The sequence below is a fragment of the Antrostomus carolinensis genome, unplaced genomic scaffold (assembly GCF_000700745.2).
Source record: "Antrostomus carolinensis isolate BGI_N321 unplaced genomic scaffold, ASM70074v2 scaffold5864, whole genome shotgun sequence".
NCBI classification, from domain to species: Eukaryota; Metazoa; Chordata; class Aves; order Caprimulgiformes; family Caprimulgidae; genus Antrostomus; species Antrostomus carolinensis.
Window position 1 is genome coordinate 60,804 of NW_010310026.1, and position 26,391 is coordinate 87,194.

At 38.6% G+C, this 26,391-nt stretch overlaps 1 protein-coding gene across 1 annotated transcript; it reads right to left on the bottom strand.

Annotated features, from left to right (window-relative positions):
• Window positions 1-547: 547 nt before the first annotated feature.
• Window positions 548-23,277, bottom strand: SEC23IP (SEC23 interacting protein; the record flags this gene model as incomplete). The annotated part of the gene is made up of 18 exons (XM_010166269.1): window positions 548-579; window positions 5,121-5,221; window positions 8,387-8,549; window positions 9,474-9,659; window positions 11,035-11,137; window positions 11,903-12,058; window positions 13,018-13,221; window positions 13,401-13,496; window positions 13,857-14,027; window positions 14,629-14,747; window positions 15,424-15,632; window positions 17,118-17,259; window positions 17,921-18,010; window positions 18,352-18,472; window positions 19,995-20,084; window positions 20,444-20,637; window positions 21,163-21,358; window positions 22,766-23,277. Coding segments are annotated over 17 exons (2,834 nt in total), but the record flags the coding sequence as incomplete, so codon positions are not given.
• Window positions 23,278-26,391: the final 3,114 nt, after the last annotated feature.

The window sequence follows — 26,391 nt, forward strand, 5'->3', positions numbered from 1 at the left end:
AGAGGCTTAAAAAGATCTTTATAAAATAATCTCCATCACACTTACAATAGTAAGAAAATGATTCTGGTTGCTAGTTTTTAGTAAATATTAACTGTTTTCTGTAATCTGTATTAAAGATGGTTATAACTACAGCTCACATTTTATTTTTAAAAGGTGGATTAACAAACAGTCAAGAAAAGCAGATTATTGCTGTTTCTCAACAAGTCCTTTTTCAGAAGGACGCGCTACCTCGATAGGTAAAGCATGTTTGACAGCCAGCTGAGACAGGACAGCTGAAGGAGAGAAGTAATGATTTGCATGCCACAAAAAACCTTCCTCAGCAATCACTTCAGACTCTACAACTGTACAATTAAACTGATTTAAGACCAAAATTGTGTCATTCCATCCATCTCCTGAATGACAGTGCTGATCATCTCAAAATTTAAGTTTGCTTGAAGTGACTCAAGAAGGTAGAATCTGAGCAAGTTCGGGACTGGCAGAAAAAAAAAAAGTCTGATGCTTATCCTGTCATCTGTAACTATGAAAATAGTAGATGGTCTTCAAAGCGTTTCACCAGGTCTGTCGGAGCAACAGGTACGGCTGTGCAGAGAAAACAGAACACGTACAGATGGGAAATATGAAATACATCCAGTTTTCTATTCCTGCAGCAGTACTAATAAAATTAAATATGACATCATTCAATTTCAAGAGGACTCGGAGAGATCTAAACATCCATATACTTTTTCCAACAATTTTTTTAATACAATAATATCCTGAAATATACCTTTTGTATGTACAAATTAGCAATCACAACTACAAAGAGAAAAAACCCACCACAACTGCTCATAGCATGTCGTTCTCTATACATTTCAATCAGCTACTAGATTTTTTTTTAAACTCAGGGTAATAAATTATCCTACTTTATTCAGAGACAGAAATAAAGAAGCAATAGTTTATACATCCAAGCTTTAATATGCTGGCAAATTCTTCTCCTTCATTGGGGCCCTCTAAAAAGAGCTGGAAAAATAAGAATAATATAGAGAGAGCATATAGTGACTTAAACAAATCTTCTAACCAACACAGTGATATATACTCCTGTGAATCTAATAGCAAGTGGTGGCTACACTTTGCTAAAAAAGGACAAAATTCCCATTTGCAAGAGTAAATTAAAGACATCTCAGCATTTTCAGTTTCCTTTCAACCAAATTACCAAAATAAGATATAGGAAATGAAATTTCTCATTTACATGTTAAAAGTTGGCCCAAGTACTTCTTTATATCGTTGACATGAAACCTTGTATTACTGTTTCACAAAGAACAGCTTCAAGACAATCTAGAAGAGTTAAATCAAGTCACTTATACAAAATAAAAGCAGATTGAAAAGCTTTTAATGCCACTGGTACTGCTTTATCAGTGAGGAGAAGGAAACAGCTGTGGGTAGCTACTCCCCAATTTTAAGTGCAACCAATTCTTCTCAGATGTAAATTTTAGTTAAGATACTTCAGAGTGAGTTATCCACAGATATAAAAAGAAAAACCCTCCCAAGACAGACCACCACACAAACATGCTGTGCAGCAGATGCTGTGCATCAGTGCTCCCCTTCTTTGCTTTCAGCATTCATTCTCCATATAACGAAGCACAGTGGCCACCTTAGAGCCTCTTCTGCTTTTAAGAACAGCATTTGGCCAACTCCGAAAGAAAACAAACAGCTAACTCAGACCAGAGATAAAACTGAACATCCAGCTGGTCCCTTAGCTTGCCTCTGCTATATTTTTATCTGCTCCAAAACTACCACAGTCCCCAAGAAGTGAAAGGGATCTACACTAACCAACAGCCCCATAAAGACGAACAACCCTCAGCAGAGGCAAGCATGTTAGCAGGTCCCGTCTCCTTCCCTCTGCTGACAGCAGACACCATGAAATTAAATTGGACAGCAAGGTGTAGCTCTGCCCATCAAAGCAGGGAAGTGGTCAGGTCTCAGCATTCAAATCAGTTGCCATGAAAAGCATGAAAGGGGAGCCCAGAGCCACCTCTGGCATTTACTCCCCTTCCAGCCTACAAATAGAGAGAGGTTGTGTCCTGGTTTTGCTAGGATAGAGTTAATGTTCTTCTTAGCAGCCAGAATAGCTGTGGTTTGGTTGCAGTGTGGGATTTGTTATGAGAAGAATGTTGATAAAGTACCAATGTCATTAGTTGCTGCTGGAGCCCAAGGCCACCGTGTTTGGCTGTTCACAGCTGCATTAGGACTGGGAGGAGAAAAGTTTAGTGAACAGCAAAACCCCAAACTGGCATTTGGATGTGCCAATGGGATATTCCAGATCAGATCACACCGTGTCAGTGCATTAACCAGGGGTGATGGAAGATTGGGGGATTCTCTTGGGGATCGCTCGGGCTCTCACTCTTCCAGGGTTTGGGTTTGGGGACTGTCTCAGCTCCGGGATCTCTGGCTGGCACAGGCTGGGTGTCGATCAGTGGGTGGTGACAACTGCACTGTGCATCACTCATTGGGATATTCAGTTATTACTCTTATTGTCATTATTTTGTTATTTTAATTAGTAAATAGTTTTTATCTCAACTTGGGAGTCTCTTTGCCCTTTTCTTTCCAATTTTCTCCCCTACTCCCTTGAGGGAGGGTGATAGAGCAGGCTGTGTTTGGCTGCAACTTGCAAGCCAAAAGGGTGAATCCATCCAACCCACCACAGGCTGTTTCTTCAGATAATCTACTTCTAGACAGGTAAATGGATGTTGCTGTCATAGGCACTGCTGGATAATCTATTACCTTCACATTGCCACCCTTCACATTTGAAGGTCTTAAAAGAACAGGAAAAGAAAAATAAAAAGAAAAAACCCACATGCCAACCCCACCTGACTACTGTCTACCACTGGGGGAGAATTTCCCTTTTCCTGCTGTGAGTAATATTTTACACAGTGTTGTAAGTATTCTGATAAAATAATCAAAATTTTACTATATAGAAGAGTCAGGTTTGATTAAGAAGTAAAAATCATAAAACATAATGTATAAGTCAGGATTGTTAGCTTTGAACTAGGGAACCATAGAGACCTTAATAAGAAGGGACTGTAGAGTCCTAAGCCAGTTCTAATCATTAACTCAGAGTTAAAAACAAATGTATCTTTGTTGTAGTGTTTTAGAGATTGAAATTTATTACTTTAATGTTCATAGAAGCTTGAAAACTCTTTGTTTTACTGATCACTGGGATGTACAGGGAACGTGTGGAGCCAAGTCCTTGGACAAGGTCATTTAGAGGGTCTCTTCTTTTGGGTTGGTGGTCCATGGTGGTCACAAAAGCAACCCTCTGACTCATTTCAAGGCTTAATGAGTGTGCACGGCAAGGTGGAGTTTTAGTATAATGATTTCTGAGAATTGCTTTGCATGTGCATGATAATTCTGAGAAATCTCATCATTAGGTATGGTTTTGTACAATATAAACTTTCCTTTGTGTGCTATAGGGCATGCCCATGCAATAACCAAGTGCCTGCTTCTTAAGACTACATTGGTGTTAAGGAGTTTATTCCTGATTTCGGTGACAACAGTGTATGTAAAGACATTTCTTCTCATGTAAAAAAGATCCTGGTCCTGTAGTGTGCAGCCTTCCCAAGAAACCACTTGTCATTAAGTGCTTCCCAGTAGCCCCTAACTGCCCTCCCATTTAAGCCTCTGGGATGTGAATCCTAGTCTCAAATGCTGTTCAGTCAAGCAAACATTGAGAGAAATTCTGAGCAACTCCTAATGGTATTACAACCACAGAGGCATCTTTGAATGTGCTTTGTTGCATGACATCCTGCTAAGCCCTCCTCTGACTGTGTAGTTCTCAATGAAAAATATCATTATCTCAGTGTCTGCTGAAGCCAAACAACAAACCCACTTCTGGCTTTGTGGTGATGAATTAACACACCGTCCCCCGCAATAAGACAGAAAGTTATTCCTGTAGCAATAAACTTCATACGATTTCACCCTAAGCGGTCATAAATAAAAACAGAAAAAATCCTGTAACTCTGACCTGAAACTCTGCATAAGCCATTGTGATAACTGCTACACCACTGCCAGAGCTGTGCTGCCAAACACTGCCTTTTTTCCTTATTATTTAGCTGTGCTTAAAAAAATGCATTTCATCAGCTATGACACTTCATTTAAAAAAAAAAAAGATGTGATCAACTGACCATCAGAAGCATTCTGTTACAGACTACTAAAACTGCATGGTGGTAGTTAAAGTTATGTAGAATATTCCTCTGAAATGTCAAGTATTTCTCTTCATGCTGATATTTATGTACCTTGACATTATCAGTTCTTCTGAAAAATGGAGAAATACAGCAGAAACTATCCTGTTGTGCAATTCCAAAAAGGCAAGGTGCGTATTTCTTCCTTCTCACCTCTCAAAAGAGAACATAGCCTTTTCTAGAACATCTAGTGATACAAACTGGTACAACACAGATCCTCAGTTAGGACACATACATCTTAAAATAAAAATACCTGCAAGTATATTTCATATCTAAGATACTCAATTATATTGTATATTTAATTTCTTTTCAAAGTGAACCAACTTCCACGCTATATCATTTTACCTGTTCTACTGAAATTCTTAAGCTATAAAACAATAATAAAATACTGGCATATATACAGGTCTCATTTAGTAATTTATCCATGTTTAACACTTTCTTAGGAGAGAAGTGAGTTTTTCCCTGGCATACATGTGCACAGTTGGTCAACCAATACTACAATATGCACACTACAACACTGGAACACTGCTGCTGTTCTTTAATCCACTGCACTGTAAATGAAGTTTCATCATATCCAATAGCACCAAGATTTCCTACACTTGAACATTCACTGAACAACTGAATTGGGGAAGAAACATGATAAAGAGAGATCATATTTTTTTTACATACTTGTACTGGCAATTATTATCCCATACCAAAAACTCTAACATCAGATATCTTTTGGGAATGAAGGGGGGAAGACCTTGAAGATTTCCCCTGCATCTAAGTCTAGAAATTGTTTTACCCATTAAAATGCCACTTTGCAGCTGCTGCCTGCTTCATAATTTAAACATCAGAGGAAAAAGGGAAAGTAAAGTTGCAGCTGAATTTGACCTGAGTGCCTAAATTACATTAGAACAAACTTACGAATTCATGTATCTATACATCAATGTTGTGGCTGTTCAGGATTGATATTCATAGTCCTGTATATTTCTTTGAGAAACAGCAGGGCAGTGTCTTCAGATCCCCTATGAAGAATTAAAAAAAAAAAAGGAATAAAAAAGAAAAAAGTGTTATTTTGGTATGGTCCATCTTCTCATTCTTGTAAACCACACTTCATCCCATTCCAGCTCTCTCAAAAGTTTTCACAACCTACTTCCCTAGTCCTTACCTTTCAGGAACATGGCCTTACCACTACCAACTTCCTCTGAGCTAAAATTCTTCATCAGTTCTGCATTATTTCTGCTATCAGCCCTAGCCTATGCATTTACCTTCTTCTACTGCATTTTTCCCCCTACTCTGTCCTCCCTGACTTACTATGGCTGCAACTTGAAATCCTCTTCTCTGTCCACTTCTTTGATGTTCTTCATTTGGCTTAAATCTCCTTAAATAATCTATCACTTTTTGTCTGCGATGGGCTCCTGAATATATTCCACCCAGAATACACTCTACTTGTCAAGGCTTTCTTCCTTTACTTGTTCCACTGCATCTATTGGCCCATTGTCAAAACTCAGCCTTGCCAGTTCAATCAGCAAGATTCTAATTCTTCTCTCCTAACTGGCTGGCACCTCCTTGTAAATAGACTATAGTAAATATCCATAGTCTTCCTCTCTTCCTTACCACTAAAAGGGAATAATAATTTAAAGATTAATATAATGCAGGTGCCATGTTTCCAAGTTTGTGTTTTTCCTCCCCTTTTCAAAATCAAAATGTCAGGCTATCTCAATTTAAATTTAATATGGACATTTTCTTACTTGTCTACAAAGTGTTATTTAAACAAATGTAAACAATACAAATATAAAAGAGTAACAACCACTCTGAAAAATAACTAAGTTAAACAGGCAAATTTTAATGAAGTTCCAAAGCTGCAGGGGTTGTTAGGTAGGGGCAGCTTCCCGTGCTTTTGAAAAGAAATGACACAGGAAGACAGTAAAGGAGATTTAGACATTCAGAACTGTGATCCTCCAAATATGAGGATCATCATCTACAGAGCACCAGAACAGAGCTAAACGTGCAAGCTAAGGGACTACAGGTATTTTCCACAGTTGAGCACAGAGACTGTAACCACATTTCTTGATGGTCTCCACTGTTAAACAAGCAAGCAAACAAGCAAGCAGAAGGATTAACATGGAAGCTTTGTTCTGTCCAATGTACAGATCATTTCAAGGGAGGGAGGAAGGGAGGGAGGGAGGGAGACCACTCTCTTGTGGTTTAGTGGTGGACAGGTACTGTTGGACTTGATGATCTCAAATGTCTTTTCCAACCAAACGATTCTATGATTCATATTTGGGTTGTTAATCAACATGTTTATCTTCCTTACTTGACTGACCAAAAAAAGCTGTGAGCAGCACGTTTTTAAAAACCTGGCAATGATCGACTGCCGCCTTGTGGAAATGAACCCCCTGTTCCTTCAACTCTACCTGCGAACAGCACTGCCACCACTGGGTCACCAACTGCTCGGGGAGCCCTGCCAGAGCACAGAGCTCGACAGCATGGGCACACATCAGTTCTGCAGCCTCAATTATCCCTTCTCCAGCAGCTACTGATATTTAACAATGTAAATGATATCGACTTTAACATGATCCTTCAGGCAATGCTTTCAATTCCAGATTTGAACCTCTGGAAAAATGCCTGCTTCTAAAAATCATTAGCTATCAAAAATCAAAACCTTCAAAAATAGTGTAGGGTACCACTTGTCCAGCACCTGCTAAACTGGGAACACAAGACAAGTGTTTTGGTTACTGAAAAACAAACAAAAAAAGTCAGTCCTCGCTCACCAATAGCATTTTGCACAGCTCAGCAACTGACATCCCAGCTTGTCTGCTACATATAAAGGTGTGCTGTGGTGTTCCAAATACAGCCTACAAATCCTTTGCTCTACCATTCCACAATCTTGTGTATTTTCATGTGCACTTAATCTTATGACAATAATAAAGTGTATAGAGTGACATACCAAAAAAAAGATAAAAAAAGAGAGTAACTCATAAGGGCAAATAGAACAAGGCAATAGTTACTGCTGTTCCTATAAATGGAATTAGAGCTTTCTCTGTTTGAAACATGTAAGCACTTAAAAAAAGTAAATCCAAATCCAGATAAGGCAATAGTATACTGCAGCTCTGACTGCACAATGATACAAAACTCTGCTTCTTGTTCTATAAATTGTTCTGTATATGAGCAACCACTGTACACAAGTGGTAAATCATACCTATTCAAACTTACAGAAAGATCCACTGTACCTTTGTTCTTCTTTTTTTTGTTAATCTTTGATAGTAGAACATCAATATCCAGCAATTTCATTCCAATATGAAGAGGTAATAAAGTTTTACTACATATTGTAGGCTAATACAGTTCCTTCATGAATAGTTTTATGTGAAAAACTACAGTTGTCAAAATGCTCATAGAGATCTCATTCTGAAAATGATTGTAGCTAAAGGTGTGTGTCTTGAGTGTCAAAGTTCAATGCAATGTCTTTATTGCAAACAGGATGATAGATTTGTTTACTTTTTGCTAACACAGAATTTTATTTTGAAATGAGATGAGCAAATAGTGACATCTAGGTGTAACACCTTGATACTGACATTCCTGGACAGTCATATATATTGTTTACCTTAACACTCAAACCATCTCAATTATGGAGCACTAGAGCATCCAGGTTATAACCAATTTATCTTTACAGTATGCCTGTGTGGGAAGGCAGCATTGTTCCAAATGAGAGGCCATTTCAGAATTAAGTAATGAGGACCTCATATCCAAATCAACAGCTGTCTTTTCCAAACATTTCAAAGATTACAAAGATCTAGAAAACTCAGGTCCCCTAAGTCACAGGCATACACACCAACCACTGGAATAACTCCTGTTCTGGTAGCTTTATAATTGGTAGGTCCTTTTGCAACATTTACCTTCTCAAATCAGTAGCAGCCTGAAACATAGATCTGTGTATGTAAACCCAGTTATTTTTGTCAAAACGTACTTGAAGTGAAACACCAGGGCATGATTTTTGACAGAGATCACCTGAGTTTTCATTAGAAAATGCTCAAGACAGGAAACATGACTCCAGTCATCACCATATGGGTCACAGGTAAATAACAGACAACAGGAGTAAGATAAATGGTAAGCTTGTCATTACCAACATTTAAAGATTACAGTTATATCAGAAGAGTGGTATCTATAGAATCACAAATATTTCCCCTTACCAGTAGCACAAGTGACTCTGTAAAGCAAAAAGGTATTCATTGAAGCTTTCTATTGGTTTTTCTTGTAGAACATAATCGATACGACGTCCTCCATTCAGCATTCCAACCTTCACTAAAAAATCTTCATCTTTTGGCGGGTCTGGACTTTCAGTGATCTTTTCAGCTAAAATTAAAAGAGTTTAAGATTTAAACTACTTTCAAGCACAGCCTGCTTGACTATAATCAAGAAATATCATCCATTTTGCCTGCTATAATCTCTAAATGCTTGCAATAAGACAATAACAACAGTCTCAACTGACTAGCATGCCACTGCACAGTTCAGAAAGTTTACTAGAACTACAGGCTTATTTCTTTCATAATAGTTTAAACAGAGTTTGTTTGAAGAACAGCTCACATAAAGTAGTAGCTGAGCAATTCTAAAAACAAACCCCACTGTCTATACATAGACAGACCCAGTCATTCCACAAGCAAATAACCTGAAATGTATTTTTACATCCTCCTTGCACAGAGCCAATCACTATCCTCAATTTACACTAGGAGGAACATTTTGTCTTTGTAAGTACAGACAAAGCCAGTATTACTCACCACTCACAGATAACTCACAAATGGGAAGTCCGCCCTTGGTATCATTTGGGGTAATATTTATATCTGACTTAAGTTTATTTTCCTCAACAGCATTTTTGTTTCCTGTTAAGCATACATGCTTAAATGTTTCTTAGCTCATCCCAAAAAATCAGCAGAACACTACCAAAGAGAATAAACCTCAGCAATGTTTATTGGCATTAATTTGCCCTGAGAGGAAAGAAAACACTACTGATTGAGAAACCTGCCCTTCCAACAGAAAGTTGAAAGGTTATACACACTCAAGGCTAAAATATCCTTCAGTAAAAGCTGTTAACTTTTCCTTTCCTAAAAGACAAAAAAAAAATGCAGGAGTAGATCTTACATTTAATGTTAAATACTCCAAAAGCACACAGGCTTCATTAATGGGTCAGGAAAATCAACAGCAAGCAATCACTAGGATACTCAACTTTCTACTAATTTGAGATCAGTAAGTTATAAGAAAACCAATGATGTGTCCACATACCTTCTACCACTTGCTTTTCTTCTTCCTCTTTAATCTGGTTAGCTACTTTCTCCAGTTCTGCTTGTAGCTGAGTTGAAGATGTATGAGCACGTGCAAATTCGTTAAGGGTCTGCCATGCACTCTTCAAAGAGCTAATAAAACCCTGTTTCAGATCAGATCCCATACGAGAGAGAGAGTCTTTCAACTCTAAAAAGTGAAAAAAAAAAAGTCACCATAGTAGAAATATTTAAAATCATAAAGTAAAGCTAGAACAATTAAACCCTGTCCAATGAACATTATAATTATTAGGAGGTACAGGCCTGCTATGCCATTAATGTGTGTTTCTTCTGTCTCTGTCCCACTTAAAAAGATTAGATTAAATGTAGTTAATGCACAATTAATTTTTCACTGTATGGGTCAACAAGTTAACACCTACTAGCACAGGAAACAGCCCAACAGCCTCCAAGTCCAGAAGGGTCCACAAAAACAGCTCCACTAGCCAATCCCTCAACAGCACCACCACCCAAAATCACTCCTGACATTCTACACTACATGAATAGTGTAAGAACTATAGAGAGACCAGTTTCAAACTCCAGCACAGCAGAAGAGACCAGAAAAGCTACCAATGTCTCTTGCAGTAGTAGTCAATGTGGAGAAGCACTCCCAGACAACTCTAGCCTGTAATTCTCCTACAGCTCAGTAATTTGTGCCACCAGTAACCAAGTTGTCATTCAATACTGGTGGGAAACTTCGAATGAAGGAGAACTCCTCACAATAACCAGTTAGAACCACATGGGTCTGTTAGATCAGGGCTCACAACTATTCCATGGAATATTCAACTACACCAAAGAAAAAACAATAAAGAGCAACAGACCATCTTTTTCTCCTTTACTATACACATTTTTTGAGAGTTGTAACCTAAAATATTCCTTAACAAATACCTTGCCTAGTCTAGGAAAGTGGACTCATCAAGTGGACTCATTCTAAATTATAGATGCTGCAGAATTTCTCCATCCCAGTGCCTGAAGACAGGCTTTCGGGAGAGCTCTGTGAACGTGTACAACAGTAATATTGTCAACTGTACAGCAAAACTGACTGTCCTTATTAGGTATGCAAAAATTAAGTATAGCACCTTGATCTGATGTGTACTCATGAGCAACAAAACCCAGTCCCCAGCCACCAATGGCTGTGGACCCACTTTCTCCTTGAAGTTTCCAATATTGAACAGACACTGCTTAAACATTTCATGGTGGTCTTTAGGGACAAGGTAAAAGAAACCAATTAATTTAGTTTCTGTTTCACTTCATCTTAGAAATTAAGGTGAACAAGTGATGTACAGCAATTTTAGAATAGAACTTTGTTAAGTAAGAAGCTCAAATCTGGCAGAATTATGATGATTACATCTGAATGCAATTGTGAATGCCCAACTTATGAGGCCAGGAAGAATTTCCTCTGACTTTTAGGAAAAATACTGAATCAGATATCCAGAAACATTCATTAGTATCTCGAAATTTTACAACATCCTAATGCATCAAATGAGTAAATTAGGAATGAGATTTATATATGAAATAAGTTTTTTTACCCAGATGAAGTCTTTTTCTGCCTTTATGATGTGGAATAAGAACTGGTTTTAAATCCATGTCTTCAGTGATCATTGGTTCTAACCTGTAAGCTACTGGATCAAGCTGTTAATAAACAACACATTGACATTTAGTTATTTTAGAAATTATTCTAATTATCACATTTCAGTGAAAAAAAAAAATCTCTATTTATGATTAATAGAGAACCATTTTTAATTCTGTTCTATTTCAGTTTACAGAAACTCAGTTCATGACCATTTAGTTTAATCATAAGATTAAGCAGGTTCATTAATTAGTTAGATCTTGTTCTCCTATAGGCAGAGATTCTAAGAGAGGAAACAACAGTGAAAGAGCAGCAAAGTTTTCTTGCATTTTGATGATGTCTACCAACATGTCACTGTTTAATTGTTAAACAAGATGGGACAGAAGAGGACAAGTGTACTGCATGTGCTGCAAAGCCTCTAAGATTTCTAAATTTGCCAGAATCTAAACTGGAAACTTAGAAAAGTCCTGTAAACAGCTCAAATATAAACACTTTATAAAAATCCACAAGAGTGGCTTGAAATTAATGAGAAAAAAACAAACCAAAAAAAAAAGTTATTTGAGCTCTGTAAATGAACAGGGCAAATATTATCAAGCCAATCCATACCTAGAATGCTAGGTAAGGAACCTATAGCCAGCTCTACTGTAGTAATGACCACAAATATTTGGAATATATATTTCAGTTGGGTCATTTTTTTAAAAAGGGTGTTGTGGGAAATATACACATGGGAAGAGGAGGTGTAATGCTCAAGAGGTTAAAACGTAGTATTCTGCATTGTTGTCATCTGCATTAACTAAAATCAAACCTCTAAAGTACTTCTTACTCACTGGATGATAGATATTGAAAAATCCCTTGCAGGTAGGAAGTCTGTAGTTTTCATCAATCTTCTCCACACCTCTCACAGTAAGGAACACACCAATAGGAGAACCGAGCGCAAAGAAAATATCTGGTTCAAAGTCCAATGCACTGTAAACCACAGAAACCTGCCAGACAGAAATCAGATACATTATCTCTCAAAACTGCCAGCGAGTTAATATAATGCTTAGCTAGGAAGGGAAAACAAGTTCTGTATTAAATCAACCACATGCTCACAGCACTTGTAGGAAGCCTCAGCTGCGTTGCCCTCTTCCATACTAATACTGTAGTACTGATACTTTTTAATACTATAACATTAAAATGTTATGACAAAACAAGGGGAAATGGGTTTAAGCTGGAAGAACAGTGGTTTAGATTAGATATTAGGAAGAAGTCCTTCACTGTGAGGGTGGTGAGACAGTGTCCCAGGTTGGCCAGAGAAGCTGTGGCTGCTCCTCCCTGGAAGTGTTCAAGGCCAGGCTGGATGAGGCTTTGGGCAACCTGGTCTAGTGGAAGGTGTCCCTGCTCATGGCAGGGGGGTTGGAACTGGATGATCTTTAAGGTCCCTTCCAACCCAAACCCTTCTATGGTTCTATGATTAAAATGCTTTTCTTGAAAAAAAAAAAAAAAATTCAAGAGTATAAAAAAAAATTAAAATATATTTAAAACGGGAAGATTTTGAAGTTTGCTTTTTAAGTTGTTTGAGGCAAAACTTACATGAAACAGTACAAATGGATCAATTTAGACTACCATGTTACATATAAAGCCACTGGATCATTCAATATTATGTTGTTCACACAGTTCTGCTTCTGGAACAGAAGCATGTTGACAGCTAGCTCACTGCTGAAAGGAAAAGTGAATTGTAATGGCATCCTTCTTATATTAAGTTTTGCATTTCAGTGATCAAACCCACTCTCCCAGCCCACCCTATCAACAAAGGGTAAAGTTCTACATAAATGTAACTTTTGCACAACCATCAAGGGAAGTAGCACAATCATCAACATTTAAAAAAAGAAAACAACAAACCAAAACCAGGTAAAAGGACAGCATTGCTCCAAATGAATCATTTAAATCTGGGAAGCCTCACCTGGCCAGTTCCAACTTCAAAATACTCATAGTCAATGTTCACAGAAGAAACGGACGCACCAACTGGAAGCTTCCTCTTGGAGTGCAGCTGACCAGACTCTGAAGGAGAGACAGTAACTGTCGCTTTTGCCTTCTGGGCATCTTCTTGAGTCTGGAGCGTGGCAGCCAGCACTGCTTTCTTTTCTGCTGCTGCTTTCTTTTGTTCCTTTTGAGACAAGTTTCAAAACCAGGAAAAAAAAGTTTACTTCATAGATGTCAAAACTCCTTGAATATATCCATGTTACCAGGTTTGTTAAAGAACAGAAGTTACTCTACAGCAAGGAAGTCAGTTACATTTGCTTAACAACTTATTATCCTTATTTAATTCCTGAAAAATGTACTTACCTGCTTGGCTGCTCTGTCTTTTACAAAATTAGCTATTTTCTTTCTTGGTCCAAGAGGTATCCCCATTTCCTTCAGGTCATCAACTGTACACATCAGCTAAAAAAAAAAAAACCCCACACATCAAAGCATACTTTATAACTTTCCTAGTAACATATATCATTTCTTATTTGCAATGACTTATGAATTAGATAAGACTTTTTATAAAGCTACAGAAATGACAAAAAAAATAAAAGACATGATACAAAGTACCTTAAAAATAACTGGGAGGGGGAAAAAAAGGGGAAAAAAAAAGTTACATAACATTTAGTCTTCATGTCAGACTAATTATCTCACCCCTTTGCAATGTTTTCATGCCTCATGGTACACTAAACTTAAAAAAAAAAAAGCCCACAAAAAAACCAAACACAAACCTCCACACCCTCCCAATCCCTGCAAGTCAAATGAACATTATTGTACCAGAGACTCCATGTCAATTCGCTCTTTTTCAAATGTGCTTGCATACTCTGACAAACTAAGCATTTTGAGAGTCTTCTGCAAAGTAGGAACATCATCATCTACTTCAGGCTCACAAAGGTCATCACCAGAAGTAGTAATTGAGGAGCCCAAGGAACTGGTATCTTCAGTGATCTTAAAAAAAACAGCACAGAAGCAGAATCACATCATCTAACAGTGAAAAGCCAATATGCAGCAAGTAAATACCAGTTTAACAACTTTCTCTTAAAAACATTATTATGTAAGCTTTGTAAATTTATGCTCATTTTTAGTAAAGCAGGATACAGATCTTCCACTAATAGATCAGCAAAATATATATTTAAAAATTACTAACAGATGCCAAAGGTTTCTTGAGCTTTCTGACACTCAAAATATTTCCTTTTAATTGTCAAACAGCTGGTCACTGTTCCTGGCCTGAACACAGAGATTCCTTCCCTGTTATGCATCTCCCCCACCATTCAGATACTGTTAAGATCAAGTTACATGTCCACAAGGGTCAGAGCTGATGTTCATGATCAAATCCCATTACTGGACTACCTGGACCTTGAGAGGGATGCAAATAGTTTGTTCTGAGAAATGACAACATTTACAAAAGTGCACATTTCCATTAACATGTTAAAATGTACTATTCAAAACCCCCACAACTGTGTTTCAGCTAATAAATTCTGAAAACTTCAGAAAAAGTTGCTGAAAAATATCAGATCTATTTGTCTGGAAAGACCAGCATGCAAATTACCTGCTTATCATGAACAGCCACATCCTTCACAGTTCCATTAACACCAGAGAACGGTCCAGTAGTTACTGATGAAGCCAAGTCCTTCTGGTTAGACAATATGTCAAACAGAATTAAGGAACCTGGAAACAGGAATTAAAGTTGCCTTGAGAAAAATGTCAGGTTTTCCTGTCCCTAAATCCTAAGCAAGATTTATATGCAATGGTAATAGCAACATATAGATTGATCAAAAAAAAGTCTGAATTAAAACTAAAATATCCACCTATTAACCTTGAACACAATCATCCTCAGCAAAAAGCAGAATGTTTTTTTCCCCCATTCATGTGAAATAGCTTTGTGTAGTTGCCATGATTAAACTATAATTCCTTAACCATCTTAGACTGCTTGCCAAACTAGAGGAAAAATACCAGCCCAAATCAGTATGTCATATGTCTTTATAACACTTATTTTACGTTCAAAAAAATTATCTTGGTTTTACTAATCGGGGTTCTGAGACACAGAAGTTACCCAGCTAATGATACACCAGATAACCTGTCAACTTTTAAATACGAAATAGACACTAGGTCTTCATGAAGGAAACTAAAGGGAGTCAGTGCAATGCACACACCCATGAAATACTAATCTTTTCTCAAAGCTTTATAAACTTAGCTACGGAGAGGTGTTTAACTTTTAGTCAGCAGTATTCTAAAAGACAGCCAGGACCTATGAGCTAATTTTAGCCTTAGGCTTAATAAAAGTGCCATTTCCCTTAGCATAGGAACACTGGTTTTATCCCAAATCAATTCCTTAGGTAATTACCCAAACTGTGCCCAGCCACAGAGACTCCTCCTTTGAAGTCTGGGTTGCGACTCATGAAAAGCGCGTACAAACGATTCATTTCCATCCCCACTTTGTCCACAATCGTCTGACAGTAGGTGGGGCTGTTGTAAAACAGAATGTCAAGGAGCGTTTCGTTGGTGAAGTGGCGCAGGCGTCCGATGCTTGGCAAAGTAATTTTTTTAATGTTCCTATAGTAACACAAAACCATTAGAAGCATTAATGACTTTAAAGAAATGCAGATAAGAGCTTTGTTAACTTTTGAAACGACAGGTAGCAGAACTGCCGTGTAAATGTTGCAGATATGGTCTCTAAAGACGTTAAAAACAATGTAAAGCCCCTGGCCTCGTTGTATATTCATACATTAGTGGTATCTGCTGACTGTACATATTTGAGAAAGATATAGCTCCCTTGTTTCTCTCCAAGCTGAAGGGATGCCTGAAACAATCTCTTCTCTGTTCCAACACTGCTCTCATACAGGGAAGTTTTGTGAGCAGACTGCTAGAAGTGCAAGAGAAAAAGAACTAGCATACAAAAACTGAAGGTGATATTATCATAGAATCATAGAATGGTTTGGGTTGGAAGCGACCTTAAAGATCATCCAGTTCCAACCCCCCTGCCATCAGCAGGGACACCTTCCACTAGACCAGGTTGCTCAAAGCCTCATCCAACCTGGCTTTGAAAACTTCAAATTGAAGTAACAGGCAACATAATACTCTCCTTTTGGAGAAAAAGCTTGGCATTACCATCTGCCTGCCTGGAGTTAAGACAGCTGTAATGGAATTGCTAGAGAACCGAGACTGCCTCAGTTAGTTAGCATTGCCTGGTTTGATTAGCAGAATGAGGATCTTCATTCCTCGTGACAATGCAGTGTTCAGATGAGAATAAAAGACTAACACTCTAGGAAAGCAGTACGACTTGGCTGAGCTAGAACAGTCTGAAGAACACCAGCGTGCACTCTAAGCGGTACAGGTTGCTCCCCTTGCAATTTCTACTTCCCCATCTTTGAGCAAGAAAAAACAGCCTGAAACATCAAGTGACAGCAAGGGGACAGGCACGAGGAAGTGATTTTAAAATAGATTTTTAAATGCTGTTAACACTCCTACCCAAATACAGATACTTTGTTTAAAAATAAATAAATAGATAGATAAATCTTATCTCAACTGTCTAACCATAACTCAGGTACTACTCTAGGACTGGACAGAGGGCTCAGTGCCTTCCTTGGAGAGAAGACACTGACGTCTCCTAGGGTCAGACTCAATGAGACTGCAGGAAGCTACAGGAGAGAAAACTCTCCACTCTAAATTGTACATAATAATATGTACAGATAATACATCCCCTGCTCACCACTCATACTCACGGTCACTATCTCTATGCACTCACTCATCATCCTGTATCAATGCATCAGCCACTTCCATGAAAATGCAGTACTGAAAATGTGTGTGTGTACATGTGTCCTGTCACTCAGGGTCATGAAAAGGAACAAGAGAAAATACTCCACATGCCTCTCCAGCTTTCCCTATACACCTCATCAAAATGTTAATTAAAAAAAAAATCAGTGATTCTCGTTCTTAACAGTCATACATTTACTCATCTGGCCTAAAGAGCACATTAACTTCTCTTTTTTATCCACTTTACTGTTAAGATGCAGCTTGTATGAAGTTCACAGCACTCACCTGTCTACACCTGTTGCATCTCCATGCAGAGAACTATGCCAGTGAACGGGGAGGAATTCCACCCTGCTCACTTTACGTTCCTCTAGAGATTTCTTAAAGTGAGTCTGCAACAGCTTCAGAGAAACAGTCCTAAAATCATCAACTGGAGAGAATAAGAGTAATGAAAATCTGATAGTAGCAGCACTCAAGTAAAACACCATTACAATTTTTTTTTCTCCTCTCCAATTTCAGACATAATCAAAATACAAACGAAGGAAATTGCAAAATGAAAAAAAAATTTCAAATATTACTTCTCTAACTATAAGAAAACACATTTCTTTTTAAAAGTGGATCTTCTAGGAAGCTTCTATTTATCTCACAACGAATGTATTTTCACTCCATGACCAGACATGGCTTTCTTAATTTATTCAGTTGTGCTGGAGTATATTTTAAATAAATAAATAAATAAAATAAAATAAAATAAAATGCAAACAAAAAACCACCCCACACAAACACCACCTCACACACAAAGCAAACACATACACCCATAACATAAAAAAAGCCACACCCCACACACCCCAAAAGCCAAACCACTCTGCAAGTCTAATATTGAGGACTGATTATAACAGTTAAAGCTGTAAGTCTGACAAAACACAGATTTGCCTTTAGAAAACAATCAGGAAAATCCCTGGCAGAAATTGAATTTCTTAACATTAGTCTTTTTTTTTTTTTTTTTAAAGACATGCTTATCTGAGAATGACATATAGAAACCAACATTTGAACAATTAAGAATATAACTTCTCATTAAACAAGTAAAAACTTACCACATTCAACTATGCTTCTAAATCTCAAGTCGCACACAGGACCGATGCCATGAACCATAAATACCAGATGGTCAATTTGGGACATTTCTCCTGTAGAAAAAGAAAACAAAAATATCAATCAATATGTACACCAGTGGTGAAGCTGAGAGTCAAGCAACCTGAGGCTTTATAAAACAAGTATATCTTATTACATAAAATAAGATTCAGGATAAGATTCAGGATATAACACAGCCCGCAGGACTCCTTTGATTAAAAAAAAAACCAACCCAAAACCAGATAACCTCTTTGAAGTGGCTTAGACTAAGGAACAACTTCAACCTTTAGACTCTGGGCACAAGCAGTGCCTTGCTGCTCCACCCACTAGGGTCCAACTTGTGCACAGAACCAAACTGACTGTTCAAGCTGCAGACCCACATACAGTCACCACGTACCATCAGGAATATCATCATGGTCATCCTCAATCCCACGTTTTACTACCCTTGGTCTTGCCTGACCATCTTGAGTGGTCCCCCATTCATCTGGTGTGGCAGAAGGTTGGAATTGAACTATGACCTGAAAGAGATACCTTGTCCAATTATAAACACAAAACCACTTTGGATTCATACTGTTAGTCTGAAAGCACTGCAGGGTTGAACACACTTTTTGGTTGATTGCTTTACTTCCATCTGAGACTCAACTGTTTTCTCCAGTTAGCACATATGCAAAAAAAAGCCTTAGAAAACTCCAGGGCTACTTACTCCCTGTGGCAGCAACAGCTTCACTACAACTAGACTGCAAAATAACACAGACAGTTCTCATTACTGTGAAAAGCAACCAGATGAGTTAAATGAAACTAACCACTAGCTGAAGAAGCTGGTCTGCTCAGTGATTCTTAATAATTTTAACTCCTCAAACAAGCATTATTCAAACTCCTCTTTCCTAGACTCCAGTATCCACTCTTCCTTAGCAGTTTACTGTTTATGTGATGAAAATGAACACTACCTTTATTTACACACTTTCACAAGAGGGAGGCGGGGGGCAGTGGAAAGGGAAAAAAGGGAAAAGAAGCACAGTCTTCAGGGAAGGACAACCACAAAGTAACCCAGAAACCCTAGAAAGTGAGGAATGCAGTCATATGGCTGTTTATAAGACTTAAGACTGATGCAGTATAGTCTGAACTCATGACACCAAGTGGTTTAAGCACTCCTTCTCTAGGTTTTTATTGGACAGAACTCCTTAACCAGCATTAATAAGTGCTCAGAGTAGGAGGAACTGTGAGCCTTTCTGGCCCTTGCATTATTTTACTTATTTATTAATTATTGCATCTATGATAAGTGAACAGTTAACAGCATTGATCAGTAAGGCTGAAGTCCATGTTTTAATCCCAAGAGACTCTTAGCAGAGTATTTCTAGCAAAAAAGCCTTAAAAGTTATTCTACTTTCTCGTGGCCTAACAACAGTTGCAATGGAAGATTTCTCATGGCTTAGATAGGCAAACTAATTACCTTATAGTTAGATTAATGCTCTTCTCCACATAGAATCACAGAATGGTTTGGGTTGGAAGGGACCTTTAAAGGTCATCTAGTCCAACCCCCTGCAGTGAACAGGGACATCTTCAACCAGATCAGGTTGCTCAGAGCACCGTCCAACCTCACCTGTTTCCAGGGATGGGACTCCTACCACCTCTCTGGGCAACCTGGGCCAGTGTCTCACCATCCTCATTGTAAAAAATTTCTTCCTTACATCTAGTCTAAAACTCCCCTCTTTTAGTTTAAAACCATCACTCCTTGTCCTACCGTTACAGGCCCTGCCAAAAAGTTTGTCCCCATCTTTCTTATAGGCCCTTTTTAAGTACTGAAAAGCCACAATAAGGTCTCCCTGGAGCCTTCTCCTCTCCAGGCTGAACAGCCCCAACTCTCTCAGCCTGTCCTCACAGCAGAGATGCTCCAGCCCTTGGATCATTTTTGGGGCCTCCACTGGACCTGCTCCAACAGGTCCACGTCTTTCCTGTGCTGAGGACACTGCAGGTGCTTCCATCCCTCTGCTTATTCGCCCCTAATGAATTATGTGAGAATCAATCACCAGAATCTGTTACCTTGGGATTATGCATAACAATTGTCTCTCCATTTGGGAATTCAAGTCTCCGATGCCATTGGTTTGTAGTTACGGCCCTTTTATATTCTGCCTGAAACAGTAAACAAGTTACATGAAATCAGCATGCCTTCTCAGACAAACTATTTTTGGCCTTGTGCATCATCTGTAACGTTAAGGATATGATTTACAGAACTTTATTTACACAAAAGTGTCATTTGAAGTACTACACAAGATGATTTTTGGTCACAGCAGTGCAGTGAGCACGAGCAATGTGGCCTTCCAGCCACTCTTCTTTCCAGGATTTTGCTTATGTTCCAGAAAGTGCATTCTAGAAATCATTTTAATGAAACACAAAGAGATATTTCTTGAAACACAGAGAGATATTTCTAAGGTCATAAATACAAAGAACTATCAAGTTCTTCGTGAAGTTTACGTAAAGGTAATACTAACCTCTAGCTTATCACTAAAATCCTCAGTGTAAGGAACAAACCGGCTATCCTTGTCTCCCTTATAAAACCACATGCATCGTCTCACTTCAGAAGGCTCTTCTTCCCAGTACACAGCTTTCCTCATTCTGTCATACAGGTACACATCATAGCGTCCCCCGTCAGTGCTCAGAACCACACTCTCAGGATCAGGCTGGACTATGACACAATAGTCACACTCAGTTACAATACTAACACATAACCATCTTATTCCTCTCTCACCCCAGCCCCAATCTTCTGTGATGAATATTAAGCCATTAAGACAAATAGTTATACAATGGGAGAGAAGCTTCATAATATCAGGCAACCATTGTGTTGCTCCAAAAATGGTTTTAAATGCTCTGTACACAACAAAAAACAACCTTTGAACAACTCCCAGATATGAATACTTCTTCCAGAACTGACAGAGTTTTACAAAAAGGCAAACCAAGCCAGAGCTAATGAAGAGCTCTATGTGAAAATGCAACATCCCCTAGGCAGGTACATCTGTACACTTACAGGATCAACCAGCAGAAAATGCAAGTGAATAAATTAATGGCACAAAATACATTTTTGAGATATGCATTAACATTCCTTATTACTGCCATGTCACTTTCATACACCAGTGGCATGACTCTAATCTCTTAATTCTAAGTCCTTCTGTTCACCTCTGAATAAAATACAATTAAGATTTTCATAACTTACCAGAATTATAGACTTCCTCTAGTTTTGCAGAATCCAGAATGCTGAATGGCATCCATATTTGCTTGTCCTCCACCTCCTTACAGTAGAACCAGTGGGGCTGAACTGGCTCATATTGGTTCTGCAGCAAAACAGGAGGTGCCTGGACCAGTGGGCCTGCAGGTCTGGGAGCTTGGAGCTGTGACTGAGACTGTGGAAACTGAAAATGCAAAACGGGCTCATGACCTCCATTTCGTGTAGTTTTTACAGCACTGATTTATACTTTGCTCTAGAGAACACTCTGAGGCTTTATTTCTAACCTGTTTTCCTCCCCAAGAACATAATCTTTCATTTAAAAACCATTATAGATAAGTTGTCCACTGTATGATGCTTCTGAAAAGTTACACTGTGAATTTAATTCCTACAAATACTGTTAAAGACTGTTATGGTCTAGCACCTTGATTACGTAAAACCAGCAAGATTTAAAGTATTCCCTTAAATTTTCAAAACTCACGCTGAGCTTATTTCTTACAGTCACCAAATTTGACATGAAAACAGAAACATATTCTTCTCATTATTCATTTATAGGTAATTACATTTTTGCATTGTCAATTTTAACAAGGGCCCACCTCAGTAATAGCTCCCTTCCTGCAAAGTGACCAGGAGGGGCAGATTTCAAACTCAAACACAGCCTCAGTGATACAAGAACGGTAACTGATTTTGAAAGGGACTAGAGCCCACACAGAGCTGATTTCATACAAATTATACAAACATCCCAGTTAGTACAACCAAAAACATGTGATGTCAACTGTAACAATTGTTTTAGTTGATACATTAAAAAAAACCCAAACAAACAACACAAATATGTTGTACAATATACAGAATCAAACAACCAGAAGTTCTGGCATTCTTTAATCTAAAACTCCAGTTTGTTCAGGTTTTACTGCCTTTGCTATGTTTTCTGTCATTATATAATCTTTCTACTCTTTATCCACAATAGCAGCTACATAGCAATAGCTCAGGAAAAAAAAAAAAAAACAACAAACAACCCAATTTTTGCTGTTTTCAAGGAAAATTTGTCAGGTTATTACTAACCCATTTACGTTATTTTAATAATGCCCTTGTGAAAGTAAAAAAGAATGGAGATTAAAGTGAGACATCACATAAAATTCTTAACGTGCTTCAAAAGGTTTGCTGACAATCTGTGTGATTTGGATCATAATTTCAAAAAATGACAGCTTCACCAGCAAAACCAGCTTGAAAACAGACTTTTAGCAAATGGCTGAATGACCTGATTTACAGCCAAAGCACAAACAATGCAGCAGCACAGCTGAAATGGCAACAAACTCGGTAACAGACAGAAAAGAGCAACAGAACTTCACAACCTGGCTTTGTGTCTGACAAAAAAACAGCTACAGCCTCAGGGTACACTGACTTCAAAGATCAGGAAGTTTTCCTAAAGCAACGCTTCCAGGCTAGTTCTAGTGAAAAGATTTTGCTATCAGAAATGGTTCCAGACTTTTTCTGGAGGAAAAGAAAAATCTTCAGAAGATAAAATCTATAATTCAAAGAGGAAAGTGGCAATTGTTTTGTTCTGGTACCAGGACATCAGGAATGATTTCTATACCTGTGTCAGTGACCCTGGAGGTGTCTGATACATCTGGACGGGTGGTACGGAGGCCGGTGGGTGAGCAGGTGTGTGACCCTGTTGCAGCTGAGGTGGAGTAAGGTACGGGTTAGCTCTGCTGCTCAGGCTGGTGTGCCGGTAAGGGTTATACCCCTGCTGAGATGTTCCTTGGGGATTTGCAGGCGGGGGACAGCTCTGCTGAGGAGTCTGATAAGCTGTGATTCCCACCTGTGAAGTAGGTGGTGCACTGTAAGAGGGCTGTGACTTGGGAATCTGTGGTGAAAAGGCATTTTGCCCATTCTGTGACCCGAGTGGAAGAGAAGTTGGAGGCCTGGAGAAGGCTGGTGCTCCAACAGATGGGGCAACAGTTGTTAAGGGTGACTGCCCAATATTTCCAAACGGATCACCGCTACTAGGAACTTGAGAGAAATAGTTGAAGGTCTGCGGTGGATTGGGGCTGGCAGAAGTCTGACCCAAGAAGCTGTCCTCTTCACCAACGTCTGCAGAATCATCTGCAAAAACAAAAAGATCACTAGAGATATGGTGAGAGATTTAAACCAGTTAGTGTGTGTAGTCAAAATGTTCAGCAACATTAGCAGCTATTTCCAAAACTCTGCTGGCCACCATAAAGCTAAAAGCATTACAAAGCTTACACATCCTTGATGATGAAACACATCATAAAATGAAACTAAAGATACCAAGTCTTCAAGAACATTTAAAATGGACCACAGAATCCACTCAGTGTACACAGTTAAAGTAAGAAAAATTTTAAAGCTGAAATAAGAGACCAAAGTATGACTGAAGTCAGGGCCTTCCCAGGGCAAAGATCCCTGCTTCCAGGGCACTAAAAGCCCTTCCAAATTCCCTTATAATAATCAAATGCAAGAGCAGCCTTGGTTCATTTTGTTTCACCATGAAAACAGTTAACAAGCATAGGACTTTATGCTTTAGTTTTTAGAATTCCAAAATCTAATTGAAAAGTAGAGCTTAAGGACATTTCCAAAGAGACCAAACCTATTGGTGAAGCAATCCATTCTCGCCTGCTCCTTCAGCATTGCCCTCACGAGGTTTCCCATTTAACTTGCAAGGTGGCCACAACTCATCACTCCAAGTCACTTGATGAGCAAGACTTACTCCAGTTCTTCCTAAAAATCCTACTCTAGACTGGCACGAGAAATAGGTCTCTGGTGCAGAAAAATAAGTCTTCGTTCTGCATAAGTGCAGGAGAGGGCTTAAAAAGGTGCAAGGCCACAACTGCCCTTTCACCTTGAGAAATACATAACCCAGATCCTGGTCAATCACAGTTTTCTGCTTTGCAGTGACCTAGTAACAAGTGGGGAGAAAAGTGGTTGGACATTATTATGGGTCTTGTGCTAAACTCAGCTAAACCTGGGATGGTCTGAGCTGATATCACCGCCTGCTGAGGGAAGAGCACTTTGCAAACAGACAGTGCAATCTGCAGAAGTCACAAGAGTGTTGTCATCTGCTCTGGCAATCAAATAATCCCCAGGCTGTGGGGAAGAAACCACAGAGCTACCATTGCTTCTCTGCCACCCAGTCCCCAGCCAAAGAGAGAGACCAAGCATCTCTGCAGCTACGAGCAGTCAATAACAAATGTCTTGATCCGCAGCCAACATAACTGTAACATCGAGTATCAGGGGAGCACAGGGGAATCTGCAGAGAACACTCCCTAGGAAGCTGCGGTTCTAATTAATTAAACATAAAAGCAGCCATTGACACAACTAATTTGACCATCTTTTATTTAGTTGTGTTTTCAGACGGTGTCAGTTTGAGGCAAGCATCACCTGCATTTATCAATTTCTCTTAATTTCACCTCCCCATGTATATAAACCATCCTGTAAAGAACACTAAAATCATTTATAAGCAATGACCAGGATGAAGTCAGGCCTGTGGATTATCTCTCAGCTACAAGCAGAACAGCCATTTACACTAAATAAAAAGTCTCAACTTCTAAAAAAATAAAATTCTTCTTCTTTTCACCTTTCATAACCATTGTGGATTAGAGAGAAGCATACTGCATGCCACGCTGCCAGCTCTCTGCTTTCCAAAATAACTGGTAGCAGACAGAGCAGGCAACTCACCTCACCCTGTCAGATCACGATGAACATGTAGCAATGCTCTGAAGAGTTTTCAAAGGCCTCTACCAAAGGCCTGTTCACAAAACACCTACTATTCTCCAATTTCAACTAGGTTTTGGAGATTTACACTAACTGTTGACAAAGTTCTGGCAAAACAAAAATTACACATATGTATATACACACACAGAGAGATTTGCAACAGAATACATCACTTTCTACTTTGCCTTTTTCTAAAGCAACACTGGAACACACGCCCAGGCTGGCAGAAAAAGAAGCATGTCATACAAATTTAGAAGTTTCCTATGAGCAGCTTTGACATACAAGGGCAGCATTCTTCCCAGATGCAAAACAGTCTGTCTTCAACAGTGACTGTGTGCCAACCTCCTGTATACCCCTCCCTAGGTAAGGTGGAACCTTGTCATTCACAGATTGTCATCTGACAACCACAAGTGACATTAGTCCACTTCCTCATTGAGAACGCTCTATCTACAGTAAATATATTGATTACTTCACCATCACCTGAGCCAGAGAATGTATCTTCTATTGCCAAACTGCAAAGCACAAAACACTTACTACTTGCTCTTAGAGACACAATAAATTTATGAGTGCACGGAGCTTCCTAATGTTGGTTGGCAGCTGTCAAACAATTCCTGAGATCAGTTCTTACTACATTCTACATAAATTAAAATTCCAACTCAAGAGCTTGTTCTTTCCTGCTTTAAACTATGATTCAAAATACAAACTGTTCTATACAGTCAGATCCCTATGACCCCTGGCTGGACAAACAGTGAGTGCAACGGACCACAGAAATAGAACATTTAACCGGACAGCAGTCTTACTGGAACAGACATGGAATGTGGCACTGAAATCCACTCCAGTTCCAAACCATGAATCTTCACCCCATCAAATTTTAAGAGACATGGAGAGTATACAAACCATCATATTAATGAAATCCCATCAGATTTTCTCCTTGGCTAGCTTCAAAGTCTTCAGGAAATTGCCATGTAACGGTCAGTCGTGCAAAGGTACTGGCCAGACTAGCACTCAAAAATTACTTCTTAAAAAAAATTTAAACCAATTTATATCCACAATAAATAAAAGCTACGAGGATTGCACAAATGGAAGTAGTAAATATATCAGCTAAATATATACCTTAGGTAAGTAGGAATAGCATTCTAATGCTTTTATCCCTCCCACCCAAAAAAACACAGTCAATCTAAAAAAAACGTTTCAAAGCCACACTTGGCAAACGTTTTATTAAACCTACGGAGATGTACTGCACTGATTTCCAGCTATATTAATACTTATTTTATCTAAGACACAACAGCATTGAAAACAAGTCTTTGATTTTAGACTCACTATGTATCAATGGAGTAAAATTTTAAATATCTGATTTTTAAATATGTTTCTACTGTTTAGGGCTTTAATCTCAGAATAAACACATTTCTAGAAAAAATCCACTCCTTCATCTGAAACTGAGCACCAGATTTTAAGCTGCTCGTGTATGTGTCTGGAACACCATTAAGG